At 53.0% G+C, this 22,195-nt stretch overlaps 2 protein-coding genes across 5 annotated transcripts; one reads left to right on the plus strand and one right to left on the minus strand.

Annotated features, from left to right (window-relative positions):
* Positions 1-587: 587 nt before the first annotated feature.
* Positions 588-17,119, minus strand: Nlgn2 (neuroligin 2). 3 transcript variants are annotated; one of them, XM_070001516.1, is made up of 9 exons: positions 17,042-17,119; positions 16,249-16,834; positions 12,960-13,660; positions 8,741-8,791; positions 6,557-6,706; positions 6,034-6,219; positions 5,729-5,921; positions 4,513-5,109; positions 588-3,583 (listed from the first exon to the last, which is right to left on the minus strand). In XM_070001516.1, the coding sequence occupies exons 3-9, from the start codon at positions 13,414-13,416 to the stop codon at positions 2,710-2,712; spliced, it is 2,508 nt and encodes an 835-aa protein (XP_069857617.1). In that variant the 5' UTR covers positions 13,417-13,660; positions 16,249-16,834; positions 17,042-17,119; the 3' UTR covers positions 588-2,709. The 3 variants fall into 3 exon arrangements, with proteins under 3 accessions (XP_069857617.1, XP_069857616.1, XP_069857618.1); XM_070001515.1 differs by lacking the exon at positions 17,042-17,119 and having other exon boundaries at positions 16,249-16,983; XM_070001517.1 differs by lacking the exons at positions 8,741-8,791; positions 17,042-17,119 and having other exon boundaries at positions 16,249-16,940.
* A 558-nt stretch (positions 17,120-17,677) lies between these two features.
* Tmem256 (transmembrane protein 256) lies at positions 17,678-18,816 on the plus strand. Of its 2 annotated transcripts, none has more exons than XM_070001519.1 (4): positions 17,678-17,790; positions 18,127-18,158; positions 18,405-18,485; positions 18,585-18,816. In XM_070001519.1, exons 1-4 carry the CDS (start codon positions 17,685-17,687, stop codon positions 18,726-18,728), a joined length of 363 nt encoding a protein of 120 aa, XP_069857620.1. In that variant the 5' UTR covers positions 17,678-17,684; the 3' UTR covers positions 18,729-18,816. The 2 variants fall into 2 exon arrangements, with proteins under 2 accessions (XP_069857620.1, XP_069857619.1); XM_070001518.1 differs by having other exon boundaries at positions 17,689-17,841.
* The last annotated feature ends 3,379 nt before the right edge of the window (positions 18,817-22,195 follow it).

A 22,195-nucleotide genomic window follows, 5' to 3' on the forward strand; every position in this document is an offset into this window, starting at 1 on the left:
TTTCTCAACTGTGAGGCCTGAACTCTGGGTCTGGGAACTGTCCCTGAGCTCTTCAGCTCAAGGCTTGTGCTCTACCACTTGAGCCACAGAGCCACTTAGGGCTTTTTCTGCTTATGTGGCCCTGAGAAAATGAACCCAGGGCCTCTTGCATGCAAGGCAAGCACTCTACCACTGAGTCACCTTCCCAGTCCCTGCTCTCAAATTTATGATCCTGCTTGAGCCTCCTGAGTAATAGGTTTGAAAACATATGTGGGTTTTTTGTTTTGGTGCTGGTATTAGGGCTTGAACACAGGGCCTGGGCACTGTCCCTTAGCTTTTTCATTCTACCGCTGGAGCCACAGCTCCACTCCCAGCTTTTGAGTGGTTAATTGGAGATAAGAGTCTCATAGACTTTCCTGCCCAGGGCTTTGAACGTTCACCATCAGACCTCAGTATCCTGAGTAGCTAGGGTTAAGGACACAAGTCTTAATCTTCCAGACAATCCCATTACCATGTCAACTTTACCCTCTTCCTCTCAGGCCTCAGTCACAATGACAGCCATACTCCTCCCCATGCCAACAACCTTCTAACATAACAGCAGACACACCAACAGTTAAACTTTTATATTTACAATATTGTCTTCATCTTTTGCCAGGTTTAAAAATGTGTACAGAGCCGCAAAGGATTGGGATAGGGACATGGGATTGTTTGGGGGTGGGGAGGGGGGGGCTAGGCATTGGAGTCCGTGGCTGTATCTTGGGGTCCCCCAGCCCCCCTCCATGCCTCACTGGGGGCATCTGCCTACAGGGCTCAGGGCCCAGGTCGCTAGCATTTGGAGGGCATGGTTGTTCCAACAGGAACTAGACCAGGTATGGGGAAGGGCCAGAAAAGAACTTTTCCATGAGTGGAAGTGGGAGAAAGGACAATCGAGGCAAAGTTCTGGGACTCAAGACCAGGGTCTCTGGATCTGGGTGTGTCAGTGAAAGACAGCACCCTATCCCTACTCAAGTGTGGCACTAGCATTACACAGAAAGCCACACGGCACATGAGGATTCATTTGCTCCCTGGTATCCATTGAAAACCCTTCCTGATATCCTTTTCCATAGAGGGCCAAACCCAGGGGCCTTTGGGCAGTTGCCTTTCGTTGCTTTCAAATTCTTGCTGGTGTCTGCAACAAACCCTGTCCTCACAGCCCCCTCCATCTGCTCCTCAGTACAGCTGACCTCATTCTCTCCCCAACCAACCTGTCTGTAAAACCTTTCTTTTCCTGGTCCCTTCCCCCTCCTCCACCCATTGCTCCTTTCCTTCAGCCCTGCTGTCAGGGAGGGTAGGCTGGTTAAAAGAGGAAGGAGAGAAGGTTGGTCTGACCCTGAGATGGGGGACAGCTTTAAAGAGGGAAACAGGGATGGAGAATGGGGAACTTAGGCAGAAAGGGACAACTAGGGAACAAGACCACAGGCGGGGTTGGGGGGGGGCCTTCTTAGCTGCCACATGCCCCTGCCCTGTGTTCCATCTGCCTTGCCCTAAGACTGGGGGATCCTTGGCACATTTTGAGGTTCTTCCCTCCCCCAAACGTATCTATTCAGTTTGGCACAGATGAGCAATGATCTGAGTACTAAGGGAAAGGCTATCCTTAGGCCCCATGAGGGCTTTGGTCAAACATGCATGGCCTCCATGGTTGGCATGTGCCACGCCTCCCCCCCTTTTCCCATCCTGTGCCCCTCCAATCCAGCATCTCAGGACTGGTACATCCCCCTCCTCCCCACCCCCAGCTCTGTCAACTTGAAGCTTGTTCCCACTTGCTGTGTGAGTAGGAAATGAGTGCTGGGTCTAAGGCTCCGGGAAGGGCAGGGGATGCAGGGAAAGTGCCTTGGAGAGGGACCCTCTGCCTGGGAAATACACATCCACATGCAACAACATGTTCCCACTCAGTGAAATGTGTCCTGGACCATGGGGAAATGTTTCCAGGCAGCACCGGGATGCACAGATCTCCTTCCTTTCCCTGGCAGGAAATCTGTGTCTGTTGTCTGTGGAAGGCAAGGGCCTCCCCCGGGAGAACGTGCTTCATCTGACTTGTGCCATGGGGGAGAAACATGCTTTTCAGGAGTGGTGGGGGTGGGGAGGTGAGGGGTGGGGAGGTGGGGGGAGGAGCCTGTGATTTCCTTGCTGCCTTTCAGGCACCACCATGTGTTGTCTGGCAGCCAAGGGTCACTCTGTGTGATCGCATCACTTCCAGGGTCTCCAGGAGAATCGGAAGGAGGGGAGGAATGGGAAGAAGGCATGAGGGAATAGGATTCTGGGGTACAAATCCCCCCAGAAATTCTTTGAGAGGGCCAACATGTGTCCAGGGTGGCAAAAAAAAAAAAACAAAACCCAAAAAACAAACCTCACCCTGCACATGGGAAAACACCCCCTTCACGAGGAAAGCACGCCTCCACGCGGGAAAAGAATTCGTATTTCCACATACCGAAGACTGGTGTCCCAACAGAGGGCAAAAAACAGCCCCCAGGTGTTCAAAGGCCCAGGTCCAGGGAAGAGAATGGGCCTCTCTGTACGGGGGGAAAAAAAACACGCATCCCAGTGAGGAATCCAATGTCCACCTTCACGCTGATTGATGATGTGTAACAACTCCACAGGAGAAACGCTGATGCCAAGTCCTCCTCCCTGCCTTCAGAGTGGCCTGGGCTGGGGAGGGGAGGAGAGGGGAGGAGGACCTCCCCAAGCCGCCCCCTATACCCGAGTGGTGGAGTGGGGATGGGGTAGCGTGTTGTTGTGGCTGGCAGCGGCTGGGGGAGGTGGAGGGAAGGGCCCAAAGGGATGGAGAGAAGGGGGGGGTGGTGGCGGTGGTGGCCCCAGGCCACTGGGCAGCAGGGTCAGGGCCCCCGGGGCCAAGAGAGGCACATCGTCTGGTGCCCGGCGCAGGGCCAGGGTGTAGTCGGGTGGGCAGGCAGGGCGCAGGGCCTCAACAGGGTCCACCCCAACGCCACCACCCCTCTTCAGCTGCAGTGAAACCAGCTCCTCTTCTGGGGGCAGCTCACGACCAGCAGCAGGAAGCAGGGGGCCCCCACCGGGCATGCCTGACCCGGAGCCTCCGGGTGGGCTGAGCCGCCGGCACCGCAGCTCCTGCCGCCGGTCCCGCTTGTAGTAGAGGGCGGCAAAGGCCAGGATGTTGAGGAAGAGGAGGGAGGCACCCACGGCCACGGTGACACTTAGCTCCGTGGAGTAGTCTCGAGAATCCCCAGGGAAGCGGTCGTAGGCCCTTGGGCCTGGCTCCGGCTCCGGCTCGGGTGGCAGGGTGGCAGGGGGTGGGGGCCGACGTGTGCCTGGGGCACCCGGAGGTGGGCGAGGTGGCCAGCGCGTGGCATAGGGAGGCAGGCGCGTGGTGGTGGTGAAGAGCTCTGTGTGCAGGTTGTGCAGGTGGGGCACGAGCTCCAGCCAGAAGGCCACCTTGTTGGCGCGGTAGTTGTCACGCACACGAGGCTTCAAGCCGATGTGTAGGTACTGCTTCTCCTTGCTGTTGAACTTGCTCCACACCACCTCCTCAAAGCGGTTAGGCTTGGTGTGGATGAACTTGGTATCCTGGGGTACCGGCTGGTTGGGGTCACTGTAAGCATAGGAGGGCAAGAAAATGAAGAGTGTGAGGGGAGGCTCCAAAGGAAAGTTGGTAGCAAAAAGGAAGGAGCAGACAGAGAGGCTGAGAGATGGAGAAATAGCAAGAAAGCCTAGTACTCAGAAGGCTAAGATCTGAAGATCCCTGGTTCAAAGCCAGCCCATGCAGGAAAGTCTGTGAGACTCCTATCTCCAATTAACCACCAAAAAACTGGAAGTGGAGTATGGTTCAAGTGGTAGAGCGCCAGCTTTTAAGAAATAAGGAAGGAAAGAAAGAAGGGAAGAAACAAATAAATAAGGGGAGGAAGTAAGGAAGGAAGGAAGGAAGGAAGGAAGGAAGGAAGAGAAGGGAGAGATAAAGAAAGCCAATCAGAGAAAAAAAATCATAGAGGCAGAGAAATGGACATGGACAGGAAAAGACAAAGAGATTATCAGAGGCAGGGCTGGAGGGACAGAGGGAGGAAGACAGCCAGAGACAGATACCTAGTGAGAGAAGCTGAGATTGAGAAAGAGAACAGAGAGACAAAGACACTTGAGAGACAGCCAGCAACAGACAGTGTACAGCCAGCAGCCAGAGGTAGCTAGAAGTAAGCAGATCAGAGAGGGAAAGGAAGAGATGTCAATGAGCTTCAGGTGAAGAGACAGACCTTATGTCCTTGGATATAGATCTGAGTGTTCAGACAGGGCCAGAGCACTGGTAGGAGGCGGGAGACAGTGGGGTAAGTAGGCAAGGAAGGAAGGAGAAAGCTAGACACCAAGCCAAAGCCACCCAGGGAATCCACCCACAGAAAGGACAGGGGCCTCTGCTAAAGCTCCAAGCCTGATAGAGAAGGTGTTCAGTAGTGTTTGTTGATCTCAACAGCCAAGGATGGTAAGGGTACATCAACCTGCAAGGGTGCCCCACCCAGACCCTCTGGCCCTCACCCAGTCTTGGCGAAGTTGGTCCAGTAGGTCATGACCACTGCGCTGAGCATGACATCATTCTTGGAGAAGTTGCAGGGGAAGAGGTCAGTGGCACCCACCATAGGCACACCAAATACGTAGGGCAGCTCATCTCCATGTGCCGCATCTGCCCATTCTGGCCGGCCCTCGGCCTGGCAGTGGTGATAGAAGGTGTAAAAGTAGACAGGGGATTGGTAATCAGCATGTAGCTTGGCAGTGGCCACAGCTGGGGCCACCCATTGGTGGTCAGTAAAGAGTGCCAGCAGAGTCTTACGTCGCATCTCGCCGTTGTCCCGGTCAGCCCAGTCTGTATACATGAATTTGATGGTTTCCCGAAGCACATCCTTGCCCTCGGGGTAACCATACAAATTGTCCACAAAGTTGGAGACAGTGAAGTCGAAAGCACTGGCGGACACACCATCTTCACTCTCTGCAGAATCCTCCACAAACTTGAGGCCCTCTCCCTGGTTGACACCGATGAGCATGTCATAGTTTAAGAATTCTCCCTGCTGCATGAGGATCTCAGGGTCATCGGGGACGACATCGCCATCCACCACAGGCCCAAAGGCAATATGGTAGCTGGGGAGAAGGAGAAAGGTCTCATTACTTGCTCACTGGCCTCTTCTGAGCCCAAGGGCTCACATATGTCTGCCTGAAAGACCCTTCTCCCCTCCTTGAAAACCTCCTAGAGAGCCAGGCACTAGTGGCTCATACCTGTAATCCTAGCTACTCAGGAGGCTGAGATCTGAAGAGCAGGGTTTGAAGCCAGCCCAGGCAGGAAAGTTTGTGAGACTCTTATCTCCAATTAACCACTAGAAAACCGGAAGTGGCACTTGTGACTCAAAGTGATAGAGCACTAGCCTTGAGTGAAAAAGCTCAGGGACAGTACCCAAGCCCTGAGTTCAAGCCCCCCCCCCCAAAACAAAACAAAACAAAACAACAACTACAAAAAACTGAGAATCCCTCAAGGAACTTGTCCTCCCTGAAAATCTTCCTGAAGCATTTCATGGCACCCTGGGCTCACTTGTTCTATTTAGCCACCTCTACTGAGGAAAGGCTGCTAGAAGAAGGGCACTAGATGGGCCTGAAACCCACATCTCTTTGCCCATGGAATACCTGCAGTCACCTTTCCCCTCAACCTCCTTAGAAACAGGAAGGAGTGTGAAGGCTTGCCCCCAGCCCTCTCCCACCCCCATACCGGGCCGGCTGCACATCCTGGTCCACCAGTTCCCGGGATGGCTTCCGGCGTAGACACTCCACAGCTTCAGCACTATCCTCTCGGTCACAGCCCACCTTGGCTGCCAGCAGCCGCGTGTACTTGAGCGGCTGGTAGTTGACAGACCAGCTGGAAATGGCAGTGCCACTCTGGGCAATGGCCTTCTGGAACAGCCCTGATGGGACAGGCAGATATCAGGTGGGGTTGTGAATATCAGCCAAAAGGAGAAGGACTTGGGAGGGTCAGGGCTTTGACAAGAGTGCGATCAGCTAGAAAGGCTGCAGTACCTTCTGAGTGGTGGGAGAGGATCAGCAAGTTGACACAGGAGGCCCCTGCCCCAGACCCAAAGATGGTGATGCGCTCAGGGTCACCCCCAAAGTGGGCAATGTTTTCACTGAGCCACCGCAGAGCCTGGATCTGGTCCAGGAGCCCATAGTTGCCTTTTGCAGCCTGGTCCCCAGTGCTGAGAAAACCTGGGGATACAAAAAGAAGGGGCTCCCTGGAGGCGTCAACAGTACCCTTGGCCCTCTTTCTGGGTACTTTAGTCCAGCCTAGAACCCACTCTACTGAGTTTACTAAACCTGTACCCTAGGCTATATAAGGCTCTTGAAAGCATTTGGTCTAGCCCTGCCAAAGGAACGGTAGGCAGGATTTGAAATTTAATGAATGTTGTTCTACTTATCCAAATCAAATAGTCCTTGGTGGAGAAAAAGTTCCCCACTGCTAAAAACCAACAACAACAACAAAAACCTTTCTACCAGCCTGCCTCCCAGATTCTGCCCCCTCCCAAAGATGGCCACCCACCCTCACCTAGCACCCCAAGGCGGTAGTTGAGCGTGGCTACGATGACATTGCCGTAGGCAGCCAGGACTGAGCCATCAAACATGTTTCCAGTGCCCTCCATGTAGGAGCCTCCGTGTAGGAACAGCATTACCGGCTTCTTCCCAGAGTCCCGGATATCTGCGCAGGGAGAGGATGGCAGGTGGGCCAGGAGATTGAGGATAAGGACACAGTCAGACCAGAAGCAACACATACCAGAGCTCTCAGGCCTACTGAAGACTAGCCAGGAGCTCAGAGGACTTGTCACTCCCATCCCTGGGGGGGCAAGACCGGATTCCCCTTCCTCCCTCCCTCCCTCCCAGCTAGCCCTGGAGGGAAGTCCCCTCCTAACCCTCGACCAGCATATACCCAAGCGCATCGCCAGATGGCTGGACAGACCTCCCAAACAGCCCAACTTTGGACAGGATGGGAGGCGGCCCTCCTTAGGGTGCCTGCTGGAGCCCAGGACCCCTCCACACACACACACACAGTAAATCTCCCTCCTGGTCCTAGGAAGAGGGCACTGAGGCTGAAGGTGCTAGGAGGGTCCTGGCATTTCCTGAGACTCATGCTTAGGCCCTGACTTCACATGGCACCCTGGTCTGTGGGTGAGGGGTGTCAAGCCCTAGGGTCCCTGGGGGCTTGGTCTCTTCCCCGCCCTAATTCCTTTCTAGGTCACCTCCCCAGTTACCATGGCAACCCCCAGCCTAATTACTGTGGCAGGAGGCAGGGTGGGAAAGAGCTGCCTAATGAAGTCAGGATGGAGCTCAGAATCTTAGACCGCCCCCCCCCCTCCCCCGCCATATACTAGCCTGAGCTCTGGATCTGGCCACAGGACTTCCCTGCCACATCCCCAAAGGATCTTTTAATAACTGCCACACATAGTAGGCCCACATACTACTCTCAAGACTGCATAGGACTGAGGGGTGGGCAATTCCCAAAGAGGTTGGGAATCTGAGAGAGTCTGCCAAAGTCCCCAAAGTTATAGTCCCACTGGGAGTCCCTCATGATTCAGCCACATTCATGCCCATGCTGAATCACCTGGGCTCTCTTAACACCTGTCATCTCTGACTTACTAGGTACTCAAATAGAAGCTATACTTGGACCCCCAAAGCTGGTCCCTATAACCTGGGCTACCTCCCTCATTCTTTATCCTTTCTTCAAGGCCCACCAGTAGGTTACCTAGGACATTTCCCCTAGACTCTTCCTAGCTAGTTCCTGCCTTTGTCTCTTTAGGCCTTTTTGGTAGTCTCCTGCTTCCAGGTGGGCAGCATCCCCTGTGTGGCATCCCCAAATCCCCTTCATTCCTGACTTTCCAGCATTTTCCAGCCGGAATCTCTTTTCCCTCCAAAGCCTTGTGCTAAAATGTCTTTAATTCCTCACCCTCCTCCCACCACCCCTCTCCCGGTGTGGGGGAGGGGAGTCAGAAAGGGAAGGTTCCAGGAAGAGGGGCTGGGGCAACAAGAATTCAAAACCAACAACAAAAAAGATCAAGAAAGAAGAAAGAAAGAAAAAAAAAAAACAACAACAACCAAAAAGCAAGAAGCTCTGGGGCAGATTTCAACAAGAAAAGAAAAAAATAAAAAGCTCCATCTTGGAAAAAAAAAAAGAAAAAAAATTCTTTGCATTTTTTTTTCAAAATTTTGTGGTGAAACTTCAAGATATTGGGCCCTGTTTTCAAAAATTTCCAAATGCTTTGATTTGATTCAAATGTTCGCCTTTTCTGTGTCTAACTGGCGTTTTCATTTCTGATGTTTCAATTGTGTCATCCATTTGCCAACTTAATTTTTTTTTTCCAAATAGTATTTTTCTCCAAATTAAATTTCTTTTCCAAATGGCACATTTCATATTTCAAAACAGTCCAAATTTCTTTCAAATTCGAAACATTTTATTCAATTTGTTCTGATATTTCAATTTCCACTTCATATTTTCACCATAGGTAACTTTTCTTGAAGGTTTTCTAGTGGGTCCAACATTGTTCAAATTTCGTTTGAAGTTTTCATAATTTTTTTCCAATTAAAATTTTTTCTTTTCTTTCTTTTTTTTTTTTTTTTTCACTTTTTAGTTAGGAGAACAACTGAGGGGCCTTGAGGGCTGTGGGGCATTTAGTTAGGGGCAGGGCCATAAACTCCTCTTATAAGCAACCACATGCAGCAGCGGGATTTTTAAATCTACCTGTGTCTGGCGGATTGAGCGTCGCCTCGTCACGTTTTTTTGTGAGCGGACCTAAGACCGGGAACACAAAACAGAGAAAAAAGGACAATTTTGTGGGGAAAGATGGGGGGTCAGGGGAGGTAGTGGATGGGGAGGGGAGGAGAGAAAGCAGAAAAGGGGAGGGTGGGGAGAGGCAGAAAAAATAAGCCAAAAAAAGCAAAATTTGTTTGCAAGAAAAAGAAACCAAGAAAAGAGAAAAACGTTTTCTATAACCCAGTTTTGTTCCCCTCCCCAGAAAAAGTCATGCCCCAAAGAAAAGGTGGGTTTTGTTTTGTCTTTGTTTTTGGAGGGAGGGTAAGGTGCCTGAGTGGTCTGAGGCCTGTCTTAAGACATATGGACTCTTGGCTGGAAAGAATTTGGTTTGTTGTGTATTTGCTAGTTGCTGGAAATGAAAAGGTGTTAGAAGGGGTGGGGTGGGAAGGAGGGGGAGCCCTGGAGACCAAGGCTAGCTTGCCACCCAGGCCACCTCCCAAGAAGGGCTCCTTCAGGGACAGGCAAGTTGATGCCTGCTGCCCTACCCAGGCTGTAGAGAGGCTAGGCAGAAAGGACTGCTTCCCTCTAGAAGGCTCTGGAGGGTATTGGGCAGAATGGGGTTGGGGGTAGCCTACCCCGCTGTTACAGCCCCCAGAAGCCCTCTGCTCCTCACTGAAAGGCTGAGTAGGTCAGCTAAGGGCTGCCCACCTACCCAGCCTTGCCTGCTGGCATATCTCTTCCATCCATACTCACAAGGCCTGGCTTCTTTCCCCATCTCCCCAGTATGGGCAAAGCAGGGAAAGGGGTTATCAGGTCTTGCCCTCCACTCCAACTCATCCCTCCACACTCCCACCCACCTCATCCCCTACCCAGGCCTCCTTTCCTCCCTCCCCCGAGCTCTACCCACCCCCTCCCCAGCTCCACTGTCAAAGATCCCTCCTCCCCTCTTGATGGGGGTTCATTCTACAACTGAAATACAGTGCCCCAGGCCAATGTGAAACTTGTGATGTGTGCACATATTGAAAAAATGTGTTGAGAGGGACAGCATGTCCAGAGTCCAGGAAAGGCTCCACACTGGGCTCAGAGGTTGGCACAGGCTTCTTTCAGGTCAAGGGATTGGTTAGGGAAGAGCTAGAACCCAAAGACCTTAGGGGGGTTCCCTCAAGCTGATTTTTTTTCCCCCCTCAGCAGCATGGGCCTTGTCAGCAAGGCCCAGGTTAGCTCTGAAAGATTTCCCTGACAAGGCCAGCCCCCTTAAGGACCAGTGGGGAACAGATTCTTTGTGAGATGATGTAGATGGAGATGAAGTCAGCAGGATGTATGCATGCTTGGGAGAATATGAAGTGTGTGTGTGTGTGTGTATGCGCGCGCACGCGTGTGCGCACGCATGCGCGTGAAAACCTCTTCCTCCTAGAGCTGGTGTGAAGAGTAAGTGAGATCACCTGAATGTGTCAGGCCCCAAGCAGGTCTGCAAAAATGCAATGGTTAAAAATACAGAAGGTGTGGAGGCAGGGACAGACAACTTGTTTGGAGGTGTTAGTAAGGGACAAACAATTTAGGAGAGGTATTGGGGTGGACAGTGCAGTGGTGGGGAGTGTTGGTGTTTCACATGGGGGGAGTGATGAAAAAGCCCCCCAAAGGGTGGACAACCTTTGTGAAAGTATTGGGATACAGTCTAAAAGTGAGGTTGAGATGACACAGAGTCTGTCTGGGTAGAGGAACTGGGATGAGGGACTCACAGCTAGGAGGGCCCTGCAATAGGTGGTCCCCCCCCAGGATAGAAGGGAGTATGGAGTGGATAGCTCTCTTGCAGGTAGGTGGGGGTGGGGGTAGGGTGGAGGAATTGGGGGAAGATGTGGAGAGTGTGTTGGGGTAAATGGATTATGGGAATTAGGGTGCTAGAGCCAGTGGCTCAAATCTGTAATCCTAGCTATTCAGCATCTGAGGATTTCGGTTCAAAACTAGTCTGGGCAGGGAAGTCTGCAAGACTCTCATCCCCAATAAATTACTAAAAAGCTGGAGGTGGAGCTGTGGCTCAAGTGGTAGAGTTCTAGCCTTGAGAAAAAAAAAAGTCAGGGACAGCACATAGGCCCTGAGTTCAAAGCACTAGGACCAGCATGCACCCCCACACACACACATATTCAATTGTGGGAGGTGGATGTGGGAAGGGCAAGGGGTGTGTGTTTGCATGGATGCAGAATTTCATCTGTCAAAAAGGTATGCAGGGGCTGGGAAGGTGGCTCAGTGGTAGAGCGCTTGCCTTGCATGCATGAGGCCCTGCGTTCGATTCCTCAGCACCACATAAAGCTGGAAGTGGTGCTGTGGCTCAGGTGGTAGAGTGCTAGCCTTGAAGTACAAAGAGGCTCAGGGACAGTACCAGGCTCTGAGTACAAGCCCCAGGATAGACAAAAAAAAAAGGTATGCCGTCTCTGCCTGAGGTAAGTATTGTACAAATGATCTCCAGGTAGACTCTGGGGTAAATAATGTATGAAAAGTGGTAAGGGTTGGGGCTGGGAAGGTGGCTCAGTGGTAGAGCGCTTGCCTTGCATGCCTGAGGCCCTGAGTTCGATTCCTCAGCACCACATAAGCAAAAAAGAAAAAAGCCGGAAGTGGCGCTGTGGCTCAAGTGGTAGAGTGCTACCCTTGAGCTGAAGAGCTGAGGGACAGTGTCCAGGCCCAGAGTTCAGGCCCACGACTGGACCAAAAAAAAAAAAAAAAAAAGTGGTAAGGGTATTGGGTACTGCACAGTGCACATTCAGAGTTAAGAAAGAGGGCATACATATATGTATATTAGCACCTCTAATATACTTAAAGGTGCTAGGGAATTTGGGTCTGTATGAGTGACAGGTTACATACCATTTTCATGAAGTATAGGTCATGTGTATTCTATGAAGGTGTTCAGAATTGTGACTTGTGTGGTGTCCTGGGTGGCTGGGAACATGATCTGTATTCAACAGTGGAAACATTCTACAGTGAGAACTGGAGTTTCTGGTCCATATGTAAGGTTGTTGAAAACAGCCTGGGAGGAGGGTTGCAGCAGTGGACTGGCTCTGTGGAGGTGTTGGCATGCTTTGGTAATGGTAAGATGGTGTATCAGAAGGTAATGTGGGGGCTGTTTGTGAAGACGGTTTTTGGGGTGGTTGAAATCTGTTGTAGATAGCTGGAAGGTGTTCTGATTAATCTTCTTGTGTAGGTTGGTGGGTAGAGAACTATCTGGAGGCGTGAGCTGGAGCTTTAGAGAAGTCCTGTAGTAGCCAGGAGTTCATTAATAAGAGCAGTAGCTCAGAGCCCCAGGGAGATGTTCTGATAGGGATAGGTGGGCTGGGCTGTGAGTGGAGGAGCCCTTGGCAAGAAGCTTTTCTGATCCTTCAGGGATGTATAAGTATCTCTGTATAAGAGATAGAAATCTTAGCCAGGCACTGGTGGCCCATGCCTGTAATCCTAGCTACTCAGGCAGGAGGCTGAGATCTGAGGGTTTCAGTTGGACGCCAGCTGGGCAGGATAGTCTGTGAGACTCTTATCTCCAATTAACCAGCAGAAAGCCAGAAGTGACTCAAAGTGAGTTGTGGCTCAAAGTAGTACAGCACTAGCCTTGAGTGAAAAACCCTAGGCCCTGAGTTCAAGCCCCATGACTGATTTTTTTTTTTAATCTCTTATACAGAGATAGAAGGGGAAGGAGTGAGTACCATCAACAAAGGCATTCAGCTTAGTTTTGGGGCTCTGGGCCTCCCCAGATGATGGCCTGATGTCTGCTTAGGCTAGCTGGGGAGCAGAGAGTCTGTTCTTAATGTGTGGATGTAGCTAAAGTGGGTTGGTATGCCAAACATTAAAAGTGAGAGGCAGGGCAAAGCTGGAGTGGTCATTCTGGGCAGGTGATGGAGCCGAGCCATGATCAGAGCACCCAGAAATTAAGGGGCTGGTTGCATGCTTCTTCGGCGAGAGGGTGAGTGAACCTAGTGCCTGCTTACTCTTACCATGGTCTCTAGGGCACAAAGAACTCCGAGAATGGCTGTCTGTGGGTTGCTCCTGTGGCTGCCTGGCAAGCACCCTTACCGTCCTCAGAGGATGTGCAGAGACTGCAGGGATTTACCGCTCCCACCAAGGCCCGGCTCGGGGCCGCGGGAGCGGGTTCCAGCGCCCAAGTGTCTGCGTGCGCGTTTGTGGGCTGTGTTCCACAGGGTCCCCGGCCTCGTGCCCGCGCCCTTACCGTCCTCGGTGGGCACGTAGAGGTTGAGGTACAGGCAGTCCTCGCTCTGGTTCTGAACATAGGTGGCGGCCGCCTCCAAGTTGTCGGTGAACCACACAGGTAACATGATGGCCGGGAGGGCCCCGTGGAGGTTCTGCGGGCAGGCGGGTGGCAGGGTGGTGGCGTTGCGCACGCCGGGCCACGAGGCGGGCGCCTCAGGCGGCTGGAAGCGGCGGGCACCCAGGGGCGGCGTGGCGTAGGGCACGCCCAAGAACTGCACGACGGGGCCCAGGATCTCGTTGTTGAGCTCGCGCCGCACTCCGCGTACTCGCCCGTAGGCTGTGTTCACCACTGGGAAGCGCTCCTCCCCGAGGCTGCCAAGGCCCAGGCCCGGGCCGCCGGGGGCGCCTCCGCCGGGACCCCCTCCCCCCCGTTGAGCCCCAGCCAGCCCCACCAGACACAGCGCCAGGAGCCACATGCTGATCGGGGACCCCCCCCTCCCTCCCCGGGACCCCCCCCCTCGGAGAGAGAGAGAAGGGGGGGGAGAGGGAGGGAGGCCCCCCTCGCCCCAGGAGGGAGGAGGGGGCGGGGAACAGGAAGGAGGAGGGGGGCTGGTAGGGACCTAGGTTAGACTGGACGGAGAACGGGTCTGTTCCTCTCCATGGAGGGGGCAAGGGGTGGGGAAAGGGAAGGAGGCCGAAGATGGTGCAGGCAGGCCTGACCTGCGGGAGGCAGAGTGGGAAGGGCAGGATGTGCAAGAGACGGACAGACAGACAAGACAGACAGACACAGAAAGGCAGAAGGGAAGGGAAGTTGGATGGGTCGGACAGTAAGGAGTGGGGAAACAGAAGACAAGTGGTTAGTGACTTGGATTTCAGACCAAGTTGTCCCGTTCTTCCACCCATTACCCCCCCCCCCGCCCCCAACACCTCCCTCAACCCTCTTCCCTCAACAGAGACCCATGTTGGGGGTAGGAGTGCGATGTAGCAAATACCAGGACAGGGAAGGTGAGCATCCCAAACCTAATGCTACCCTTTCTAACCTTTTGTTGTTGTTTTGTTTTTTAGCTTTATTATTTTTTTTGTGGTGCTGGGGGGAATCAAACCCAGGGCTTGGTATATGCTAGTCTTCCCAGGTTCTTTATCCCAGACAAGTAGGCTTTCTCCCCAGGGGCACAGGAGTCCCTGTCCCCACCTCCCCGGGAGAGGGAATGAGATAGACAAGGAAGAGAAAAATAAAAATACCAAGTCATTAATTAGCAGGAAGTGGCGGGTTTGTTTATACGTGTTAATTACTCCTGAGCTGTAATTTTATGGTGCTGAACCCCCACCCCAGGCCAGACTGGGGCCTTTTTTTGGACTGTACAAACCCAGCATCTTCTCTTCTTCAACATACCATTCCCTAAGGACCTAGGACCCCCTTTCTCCTCAGGTCCTTACATTTCTTCCCTCAGAAGTTGGGGTGCTTAGAGGCAGGAGTTAGAGTAGGGAGGGGATGCTGAAGGGGCAAATCCAGGGACAGATGCGTGATCCTGCAGCCGGTTGCCGGGCGACGGGATGCTGCCCTGCAATGTTACCTCGGCAACGGGCTGCAGCTTTAACCCTGGAAAGGGGGGGGGGCATCTAGAGAAAAAGGGGAAGGGGCTGTCTTGGTTGTAGAGTCCATTCAGGGCACGAGGGAAAAGGCAGAGGTGTTAAGTCAGAATGCTAAGAGTTTCCCCAACCTTAGCATAGAGGAAGAAGTATATATGCAGATTAAAGGGGAACCTAGGGGTACAGAGAACCATAAAAAAATCTCTACCTCTGGCCTCCTCACCACCACCTTCTTAGCTAATCATAGCCCCCAGAGCTCTAGTGACCAGACCTCAGGCTGGGGAACGGGTTGTTAAGGTGGGCTTGAGGCAGCAGCAAATGAGCCTACTAACTGCCCCCTCCCACTCCACAGCCTTAGACCCCAGACACCTCTTTTTTGCACAGCATTTTGACCTATGTACTGGGGGCGTACTGAAGCTTTCTTCTTATCCCATCCCATCCCATCCCATCCATTCACCCTCCCCTTCCCCTTGCCAGTTCTGCCACATTTACTGCTCTGAAGCCTGGGTTGCTCAGGGCAGCAGGGGCAGGACAGGGACAGATCAGACAAAAGGGGCAGACACCCAGGCCATTTCAAGAAACCCCCCCACCCCCCCCCCTCAACCAGCCGCCAGAGCTGTTTGCTGACACGGGGTTTTCAGAGCCAGGCGCCAGCCCGCGGGTGGCTCTCTGCAGGTGTCAATTTATTCCAGAGATGAGGACACAGGAGTCCTTACCACTCACACCCAACCATGCCCTCCCCCTCTTTAGGTCTGGTTAAGCTCCAGTTTGGTCTTCTATCACATAGATGGGGGTGAGCTTGGTTTACTCCCCTAGGATTTCCACTTCTCATATCAAGCTGGGCTCAGCCACCTTGGCCTTGCTGCTCTCCCCCCCCCATCAATTGGGCCTGCTTGCTACCCCTCTTCTTTTAGGATACTTTGGGCCCCTGGCCTCCTCCCCTCTAGCCAGCTTTCTCTCCCTTCTTTCCTCCCACTGGAGCCCCCCTTCCCTCTCTCTCCCCCCCTCATCTTTCTCCTCTCCATAGCACTCCCTCAGAACATCTTTCCTTGGCTTTTTCCAGCTTGCTCCAGCTCTTGCCTACAGTCTCTCGCTCCTTAGTCTTTTTTCATTTCACTCTTGTACATCTCTCTCCTTGGTGCTCCTCATCTTTTTCTCCTCCAAATACCTTCCCCAGTTCTCTCTCTCTCTCTCTCTCTCTCTCTCTCTCTCTCTCTCTCTCTCTCCCTCTCTCTCTCCTTCCCTCCCTCTCTCTCCCTCTGTCTTTCCATGTCTCTGTCTCCCCCATTTTCTCTCCCCATCTCTTCCACATCTTCCTCCCCCTCCTTCTCCCCATCCTTCTGCCGCCCTGCTTTCTCCATTCCAGCCCAGGCCTGACTCCCCCAGTCAGGGAGAGTTGAGGGATGGGGGCTCAGGCCGCAGCCCCCCCCCCCTTCCCGCAGTGGGGAAAATGGCTTGGCTGGGAAGGGGAGAAGGAGGGGGAGGGGGAAATGGGAACACACGGGGTCTGTGGGCCCATTCAAAGGATCATTCATGGACTGGAGAGAGGCAGAGACAAAGAGACCAAGACGCAGAGACACGGCGAGAGCATCCCTAGGCGGAGACACGCAGACAGAGCAGGCTGGGGGAAACCGGGCGCAGGAAGAGAAACGGGGAGGGAGACCCCAGTGGACCGCCACACAGCCCCCCCCCCCTCCCCAGCCTGACTTAGCTCCTACCTGGCTCAGCCCTGGGGCCGTGGTGCCTCCATCCAGGGCTCCGAGTAGGGGGCGGACGGGCTTCAGGAGGGGGGCGGCGGCCTCTGAGCCCCCGCGGCCCCGCAGGCCCAGCCCCCGCCCGCAGCGCCTCACCCGGCGGGGGAGGGGGATCGCCCCAGCCCCGGGGGGCGGGGCCGGGATCCAGTCGATCCCCGGGAAAAGAGAGCCTAGGGTATGAGGTCAGGGGGAGCCCGAGAACAGGGAACCCCGCAGTGGGGACAGCAGAGCCAGGAGGGGGCAACAAGACAGTACTGGACCGGAGATCCAGTGGCTCTTGTGCCGGCTTCGAGGGACCAGAAGGCGGTCCAGGCGGATGATCCTAAGGGATCGGGTGCTAGAGGAGGCGTCCACGGCAATCCCCAGGGGCCCGGGGCCTCGGAGCGCAGGATCTGCGGTGTAGGGGCAAGGATCCAGCCGGAATCCTCGGGGAGGGGGAGGGATCTAGTCGATCCCGAGGGCGGGCGGGCGGGCGGGAGGGGGAGGTCCAAGGAGTCAGAGGAGGGCGGGAGCGGAGTCCAGAGCCACAAGGCAGAGGTCGGCGCTGCTCCTAGGAGGAAAGGCGGGGGTGGAAGAAGGCTTCAGCATCCAGGAGGCCCGGACTCCTGGTTCTGCGCGCCAGGGCCCTCCCGCCCCGCGTCCATCCCAGCTAGAGAGTGATGATCCGCCGGCGGAGCAGCCGCAGCAGCCCCGCGCGTCACCGCGCGGCCGCCTCCCCCGCCCCCCGCCGAGAGCCGCGCACACCCCTCGTTCGCACCCGCCTGCCCGCCCGCCCTCCGGAGTGTGGGGGGGACTGGAGACGGTGAAGGGGGCGGGAGTGGACAGACGGACGGATGGACGTAGCTGGCTGGGGCAGGGTGGAGACATTTTTCCGGATCTCCCACCCGTGCAGCTCTCGGGGGTTGGGGGGGGGGGGGGGATTTGAACTACAGAGGCGGGGCACTATGCGAAGTGGGCGGGGTCTATGGCATCGAGGCGGGGCCATCCATAAAGTGGGAGGTGCTTGGTGTCGGTGGGTGGGGCTTAGGTATCCGTGGAGCCGCCTCTTTTGGGGAGTGGAGGCCCAGTTTGTTGGTGAATGGGAGGAGCCTGTGGGGAAGGAGGCGGAGCTCTGCGTTGAGCTCGGGAGCGTTGGAAATTAGCCGGAGGTGCGGAGGGGGGGCGCTCCAAGAAGAGATCAACTTGGAAAGTGGGCCAATCCGTGACGCAAATCCTTCAATCCCGCCCTCAGCTCCGCCTCCTACTGCTAAGCTTCTCTGCTTCTAATTGGTTCTGGTTTCTCCGCCCGCCAGACGTCTTCACCACTCAGAAGCAGTTTTACAAAGGTGGAAGTACCCGGGTGAGGACCTAGGCCCTGAAATGAACACGGTCCTGATTGGGGACCTCTGGACCTTACTCACATGGGCTACCGGGATTGGCTGGCTTCTTGGGTGGCCTGGGCGGTGTTCTTCCCGCGCGTGACCGCCTTCACTATGGCTGGGCTAGGGTCTGCTTTCCGTCGCTTAGGTGCCTTGTCCGGAGCTGGGGCCCTGGGCTTGGCCTCCTACGGGGCACACGGTCAGGGGCTGGGGACGTAGCCGGGTTGTACTAGGGCCAGTCTCGGGTTGGGTGCAGGAGCAAAGCCCATTGGAAATGCTCGCTTCCTATTGACTGGGCAGCCCGTGGAACCCCAAATCTTTTAAAGTCCTTCAGAACGTCTGCTTGGTTTACAGTATTGCCAGACACGTGTTTCCACCAATCAGAAGCTCCGTGGGGGTCGCCCTTTTTCGCCAACCTCAGTATCTCGGGATTGGGTATAACCCGGATAGCTCTAGGTCTAACCTTTGCCTCTACTCTCCACAGGCGCCCACTTCCCGGATGCATACGGAAAGGAGGTGAAGTAACTTTGCTGGGCTTACCCTTTTGCTAATCTACACAGAGTGTGCTGGCTCTGCGCGTGGGGGTTGGAGTCTGAGCACGGGTGTAGGGAGTAGAAAGGGCTGGAAACCTGTGGTAGGTGTGGGACGGGGCTGAGGGAGTGTGGCAAGCTGCGGGTTCAAGGATGGAGGTGATGAAAACTAACTTTGGTCCCTAGGTTGCTTAGTCTCCCATGGCTTTTTTTTTTTTCCTCTTCCTTACAGCTGTTTGACAAGGCCAACAAACACCACTTCTTACACAGCCTGGCCCTGTTAGGAGTGCCTCATTGCAGAAAGCCCCTCTGGGTAATCTGTCCCACTGCCTTTCCCTGGTCAAACCCCCAACCGTTATTCCTCAAACAGCTCTATTCTTACAGCCTGTGTTCTGCCCTTTCTCTCCTTCAGGCCGGGTTGCTGCTAGCCTCTGGAACTACCTTATTCTGCACCAGCTTTTACTACCAGGCTCTGAGTGGGGACACTAGCATCCAGAACTTGGGACCCGTTGGAGGGAGCCTACTCATCTTGGGCTGGCTTGCCTTGGCTCTTTGAGATCTCATTTGTTTAGTTACTGAGTTTTCTGGGCTTTTTTTTTTTAGGAGTTGGGGCAGAAAGGGAATTAAAAGATAAAAGCAAAGAACTTTCGAGTCGTTCATCATCGAGAAGAAGGGATAGGGATTCAAGGTTTTGAACTACTTGTGTTTCCTAAGACTTAGCCACGCGTCCCCGTTTTTGGAGATTCTGTTCTTTCAAGTTAATTTGTTTTATTCTTACAATGGTAGATATTGGAGTCATAAAGAATGTTTAAAATACCAGAGATTCCTGTAATTCCAGCACTGGGGAGGTGGAGGCAGAAGAATCAAGACTTGGAGGCCCACCCAGAGCCTGGGCTACATTATGAGATCTATTTTAATAAAAATGGAGGAATGGGCTGGGATGTAGCTCAGTGGCAAAGCACTTGCCTAGCAAGTGCAATGTCCTGGGTTTGATCCCCAGTACCAAAAAAGAACACAGTTTAAAAAAATGGAAGAAGATTGTTATGAGGCCTAGTAATCTTTAAATTTGAAAAGTAAAAGGAGGATCTTGAGTTCAAGGCTAAACTGGGCTATGTAGCAATTAGAGACCAGTCTTAGCTATGTAGTAAATAACAACAAAAAGGATTCCTGGTGTCTGGTTTGAAAGATTGTGAGGGTCAGCAGTGAGAGATAAGGATCACAAGGCCAAATGGTAGAGAGCCTTAAGCTGAGAGGTTGGAATCTCCTGGGAACAATGTGCTGCTGAAGTATCAATATCTAAGGAAGTGGTGTGATTTGAAATATGTTAGTCTAGAGGATCCCATACTAGTCACAAACTTATTATCCTGCCTCCTCCCAAGTGCTGGGATTACAGGTATATGCTACTATGCCCATTTAAAACTTGAACTCATGGCCTGGGTGCTGTTCCTGAGGGTTTTGTTTTGTTTTGTTTTTTGGCTCAAACCTGGCACAACTCTACCTTCTGGATTTTTGGTGGTTAACTGGAGACAGGAGTCTCCTGGGTTGGCTTTGAGCCACAACCTTGATCTCAGCCTCCTGAGATGCTAGGATTACAGGTGTGAGCTACTGATGCCTGAAGGATCCCACAAATCCATCCTAGGGTACCTGCCAGAGGTAGGCAGGCCCAGGAGAAAGATTATTACAAGGTTTATTAGAGGAGCCATATTTCTCTCAAAAGGGAGGTCATGGCATCCTTCATCATCCAGGTAGCAGGAGGAGTCTGAAGGTTGGAAGTAAGGTAGATGGGATTTCAGGAGGGTCTGGGCTGTATGGCGGCAACTCCAGGGATGGGAAGGGCGCAGGTCTGGGTGGAGCCGAGGACCAAAGGTAAACATAATACCAACAGTGCCCATCCTAAATATTATTTTAAAATGTTAAGTACGGCCCCTCTGTACAGTATTTTCACAATAAAATTTTTTTTTAAGTTTTCTTTCTATGGGAGAAGAAAAAAAAATGTTAAGGATGGGTTGGGAAGGCAGCTCAGTGGTAGAGTGCTTGCCTTGCATGCATGAGGCCCTGGGTTCTGTTCCTCAGCACCACATAAATAAAAAGCTGGAAGTGGCGCTGTGGCTCAAGTGGTAGAGCTAGCCTTGAGCTGAAGAGCTCAGGGACAGCGCCCAGGCCCAGAGTTCAGGCCCCACAACTGGCAATAAATAAATAAATAAATGTTAAGGCCAGCTGGGCACCAGTGGTTCACACATGCAATCTCAGGAGGCTGAGATCTGAGGATCACAGTTAAAGCCAGCCTGGGCAGGAAAGTCCGTGAGACTCCAATAAACCACCAGAAAACCGGAAGTGGTACTGTGGCTTAAGAGGTAGCGCACTAGCCTTGAGCTAGAGCTGAGGGACAGTGCCCAGGTCCAGAGTTCAAGCCCCATGACCAACAACAAAAACAACCAAAAAAAGTTAAAGCCAGCTGGGGACTGTTGGCTCATGTTTGTTAGGAAAATGGAGGATAACAGAAAAGGAATAGATGGGGCACGATCCTTAACAGGCTAGGACTGTTTATCATCAGTGAGGGGCATAGACCTTCCCATGGTTTTGGAGGGTTTGGAGGTTGTATGAGGCAGTGTATTTGGGGCTTTAACGAAGAAGCAGAAAATAAAAAATAGGCTATGGTCTCTTGGAGGCCAAGGTTGGTGTCCTTGGCAAGGCCCACAGTAGAATGAATGCTCTTCCTGGGGTGAGAGGCCTTTCAGCTAAGCCTAGATCAGAAAGACCTGCCTGCGGGCAAGCATGTGAGTATGCACCTGGTGTTGTGCTTGACATGGAGGAGTAAGGCAGGAGTCAATCTTTCATATTCCATCTTTTTTTTTTTTTTTTTTTTGGTCGGTCGTGGAGCTTGAACTCTGGGCCTGGGCACTGTCCCTCAGCTCTTCAGCTCAAGGCGAGTGCTCTACCACTTGAGCTACAGCGCCACTTCCGGTTTTCTGGTGATTTATTGGAGATAGGAGTCTCATGGTCTCTCCTGCTCTGGCTGGCTTTGAACCGAGATCCTCAGATCTCAGCCTCCTGAGTAGCTAGGATTACAGGCATGAGCCACCAGCGCCCGGCTCATATTCCATCTTTAGGTACACAAAAAGATTGGGCCAAGAGGGGAGCAATATGGAGTTATTAGAACATAGCAGATTCCCATCAATGCCTGTAATCGTAGCTACTCAGGAGGCTGATATCTGAGGATTATAGTTAGGAGCCAGCCTAGGTGAGACTTTTATCTCCAATGAACCACAAAAAGTATTAAGAGAGGGCTGGGAAGGTGGCTCAGTGGTTAAAGCGCTTGCCTTGCATGCCTGAGGCCCTGGGTTCGATTCCTCAGCACCACATAAGCAAAAAGAAAAAAGCCGGAAGTGGCGCTGTGGCTCAAGTGGTAGAGCACTAGCTTTGAGCTGAAGAGCTGAGGGACAGTGCCCAAGCCCAGAGTTCAGGCCCCATGACCGGACCCAAAAAAAAAAAAGTAATAAGAGAGTCTGTGGCCCACGTAGTAAAATACCATCCTTAAGCATAAAAAACTCAGGGACAGTGCCCTGGCCCAGAGTTCAAGCCCCAGGACAACAACAACAACAAAAAGTGAACCAGGGACTAGTGTCTTATGTTGTAATCCTAGCTACTCAGAAGTCTGAGATCTGAGGATCACAGTTCAAAGCCAGCCCAGGCAAGAAAGTCTGTGAGACTTTAATCTCTAATTGACAACTAGAAAACTGGAAGTGACATTGTGGCTCAAGTGGTAGAATGCTAGCCTTGAGCTGAAGAGCCCAGGCCCAGAGTTCAAGCCCCACAACTGATAAAAAAAAAAAGAATAGTGAAATGATAATTATGGATTCCAGTAAGGAGAGGCAGCACAGGAGGAAGGTATCCTGGACACCTATACTCAGCAGGTGGTAGCATTTGTGAAGGAATGATCTGTGGGACTAAGCCTCTATTGGAGTACAGAGTATTACTTTTTTTTTTGGGGGGGGGCAGTCATGGGGCTTGAACTTAGGACCT

This window comes from Dipodomys merriami, unplaced genomic scaffold (genome assembly GCF_024711535.1).
Source record: "Dipodomys merriami isolate MVZ:Mamm:240054 unplaced genomic scaffold, mDipMer1.0.p SCAF_59, whole genome shotgun sequence".
NCBI lineage: Eukaryota > Metazoa > Chordata > Mammalia > Rodentia > Heteromyidae > Dipodomys > Dipodomys merriami.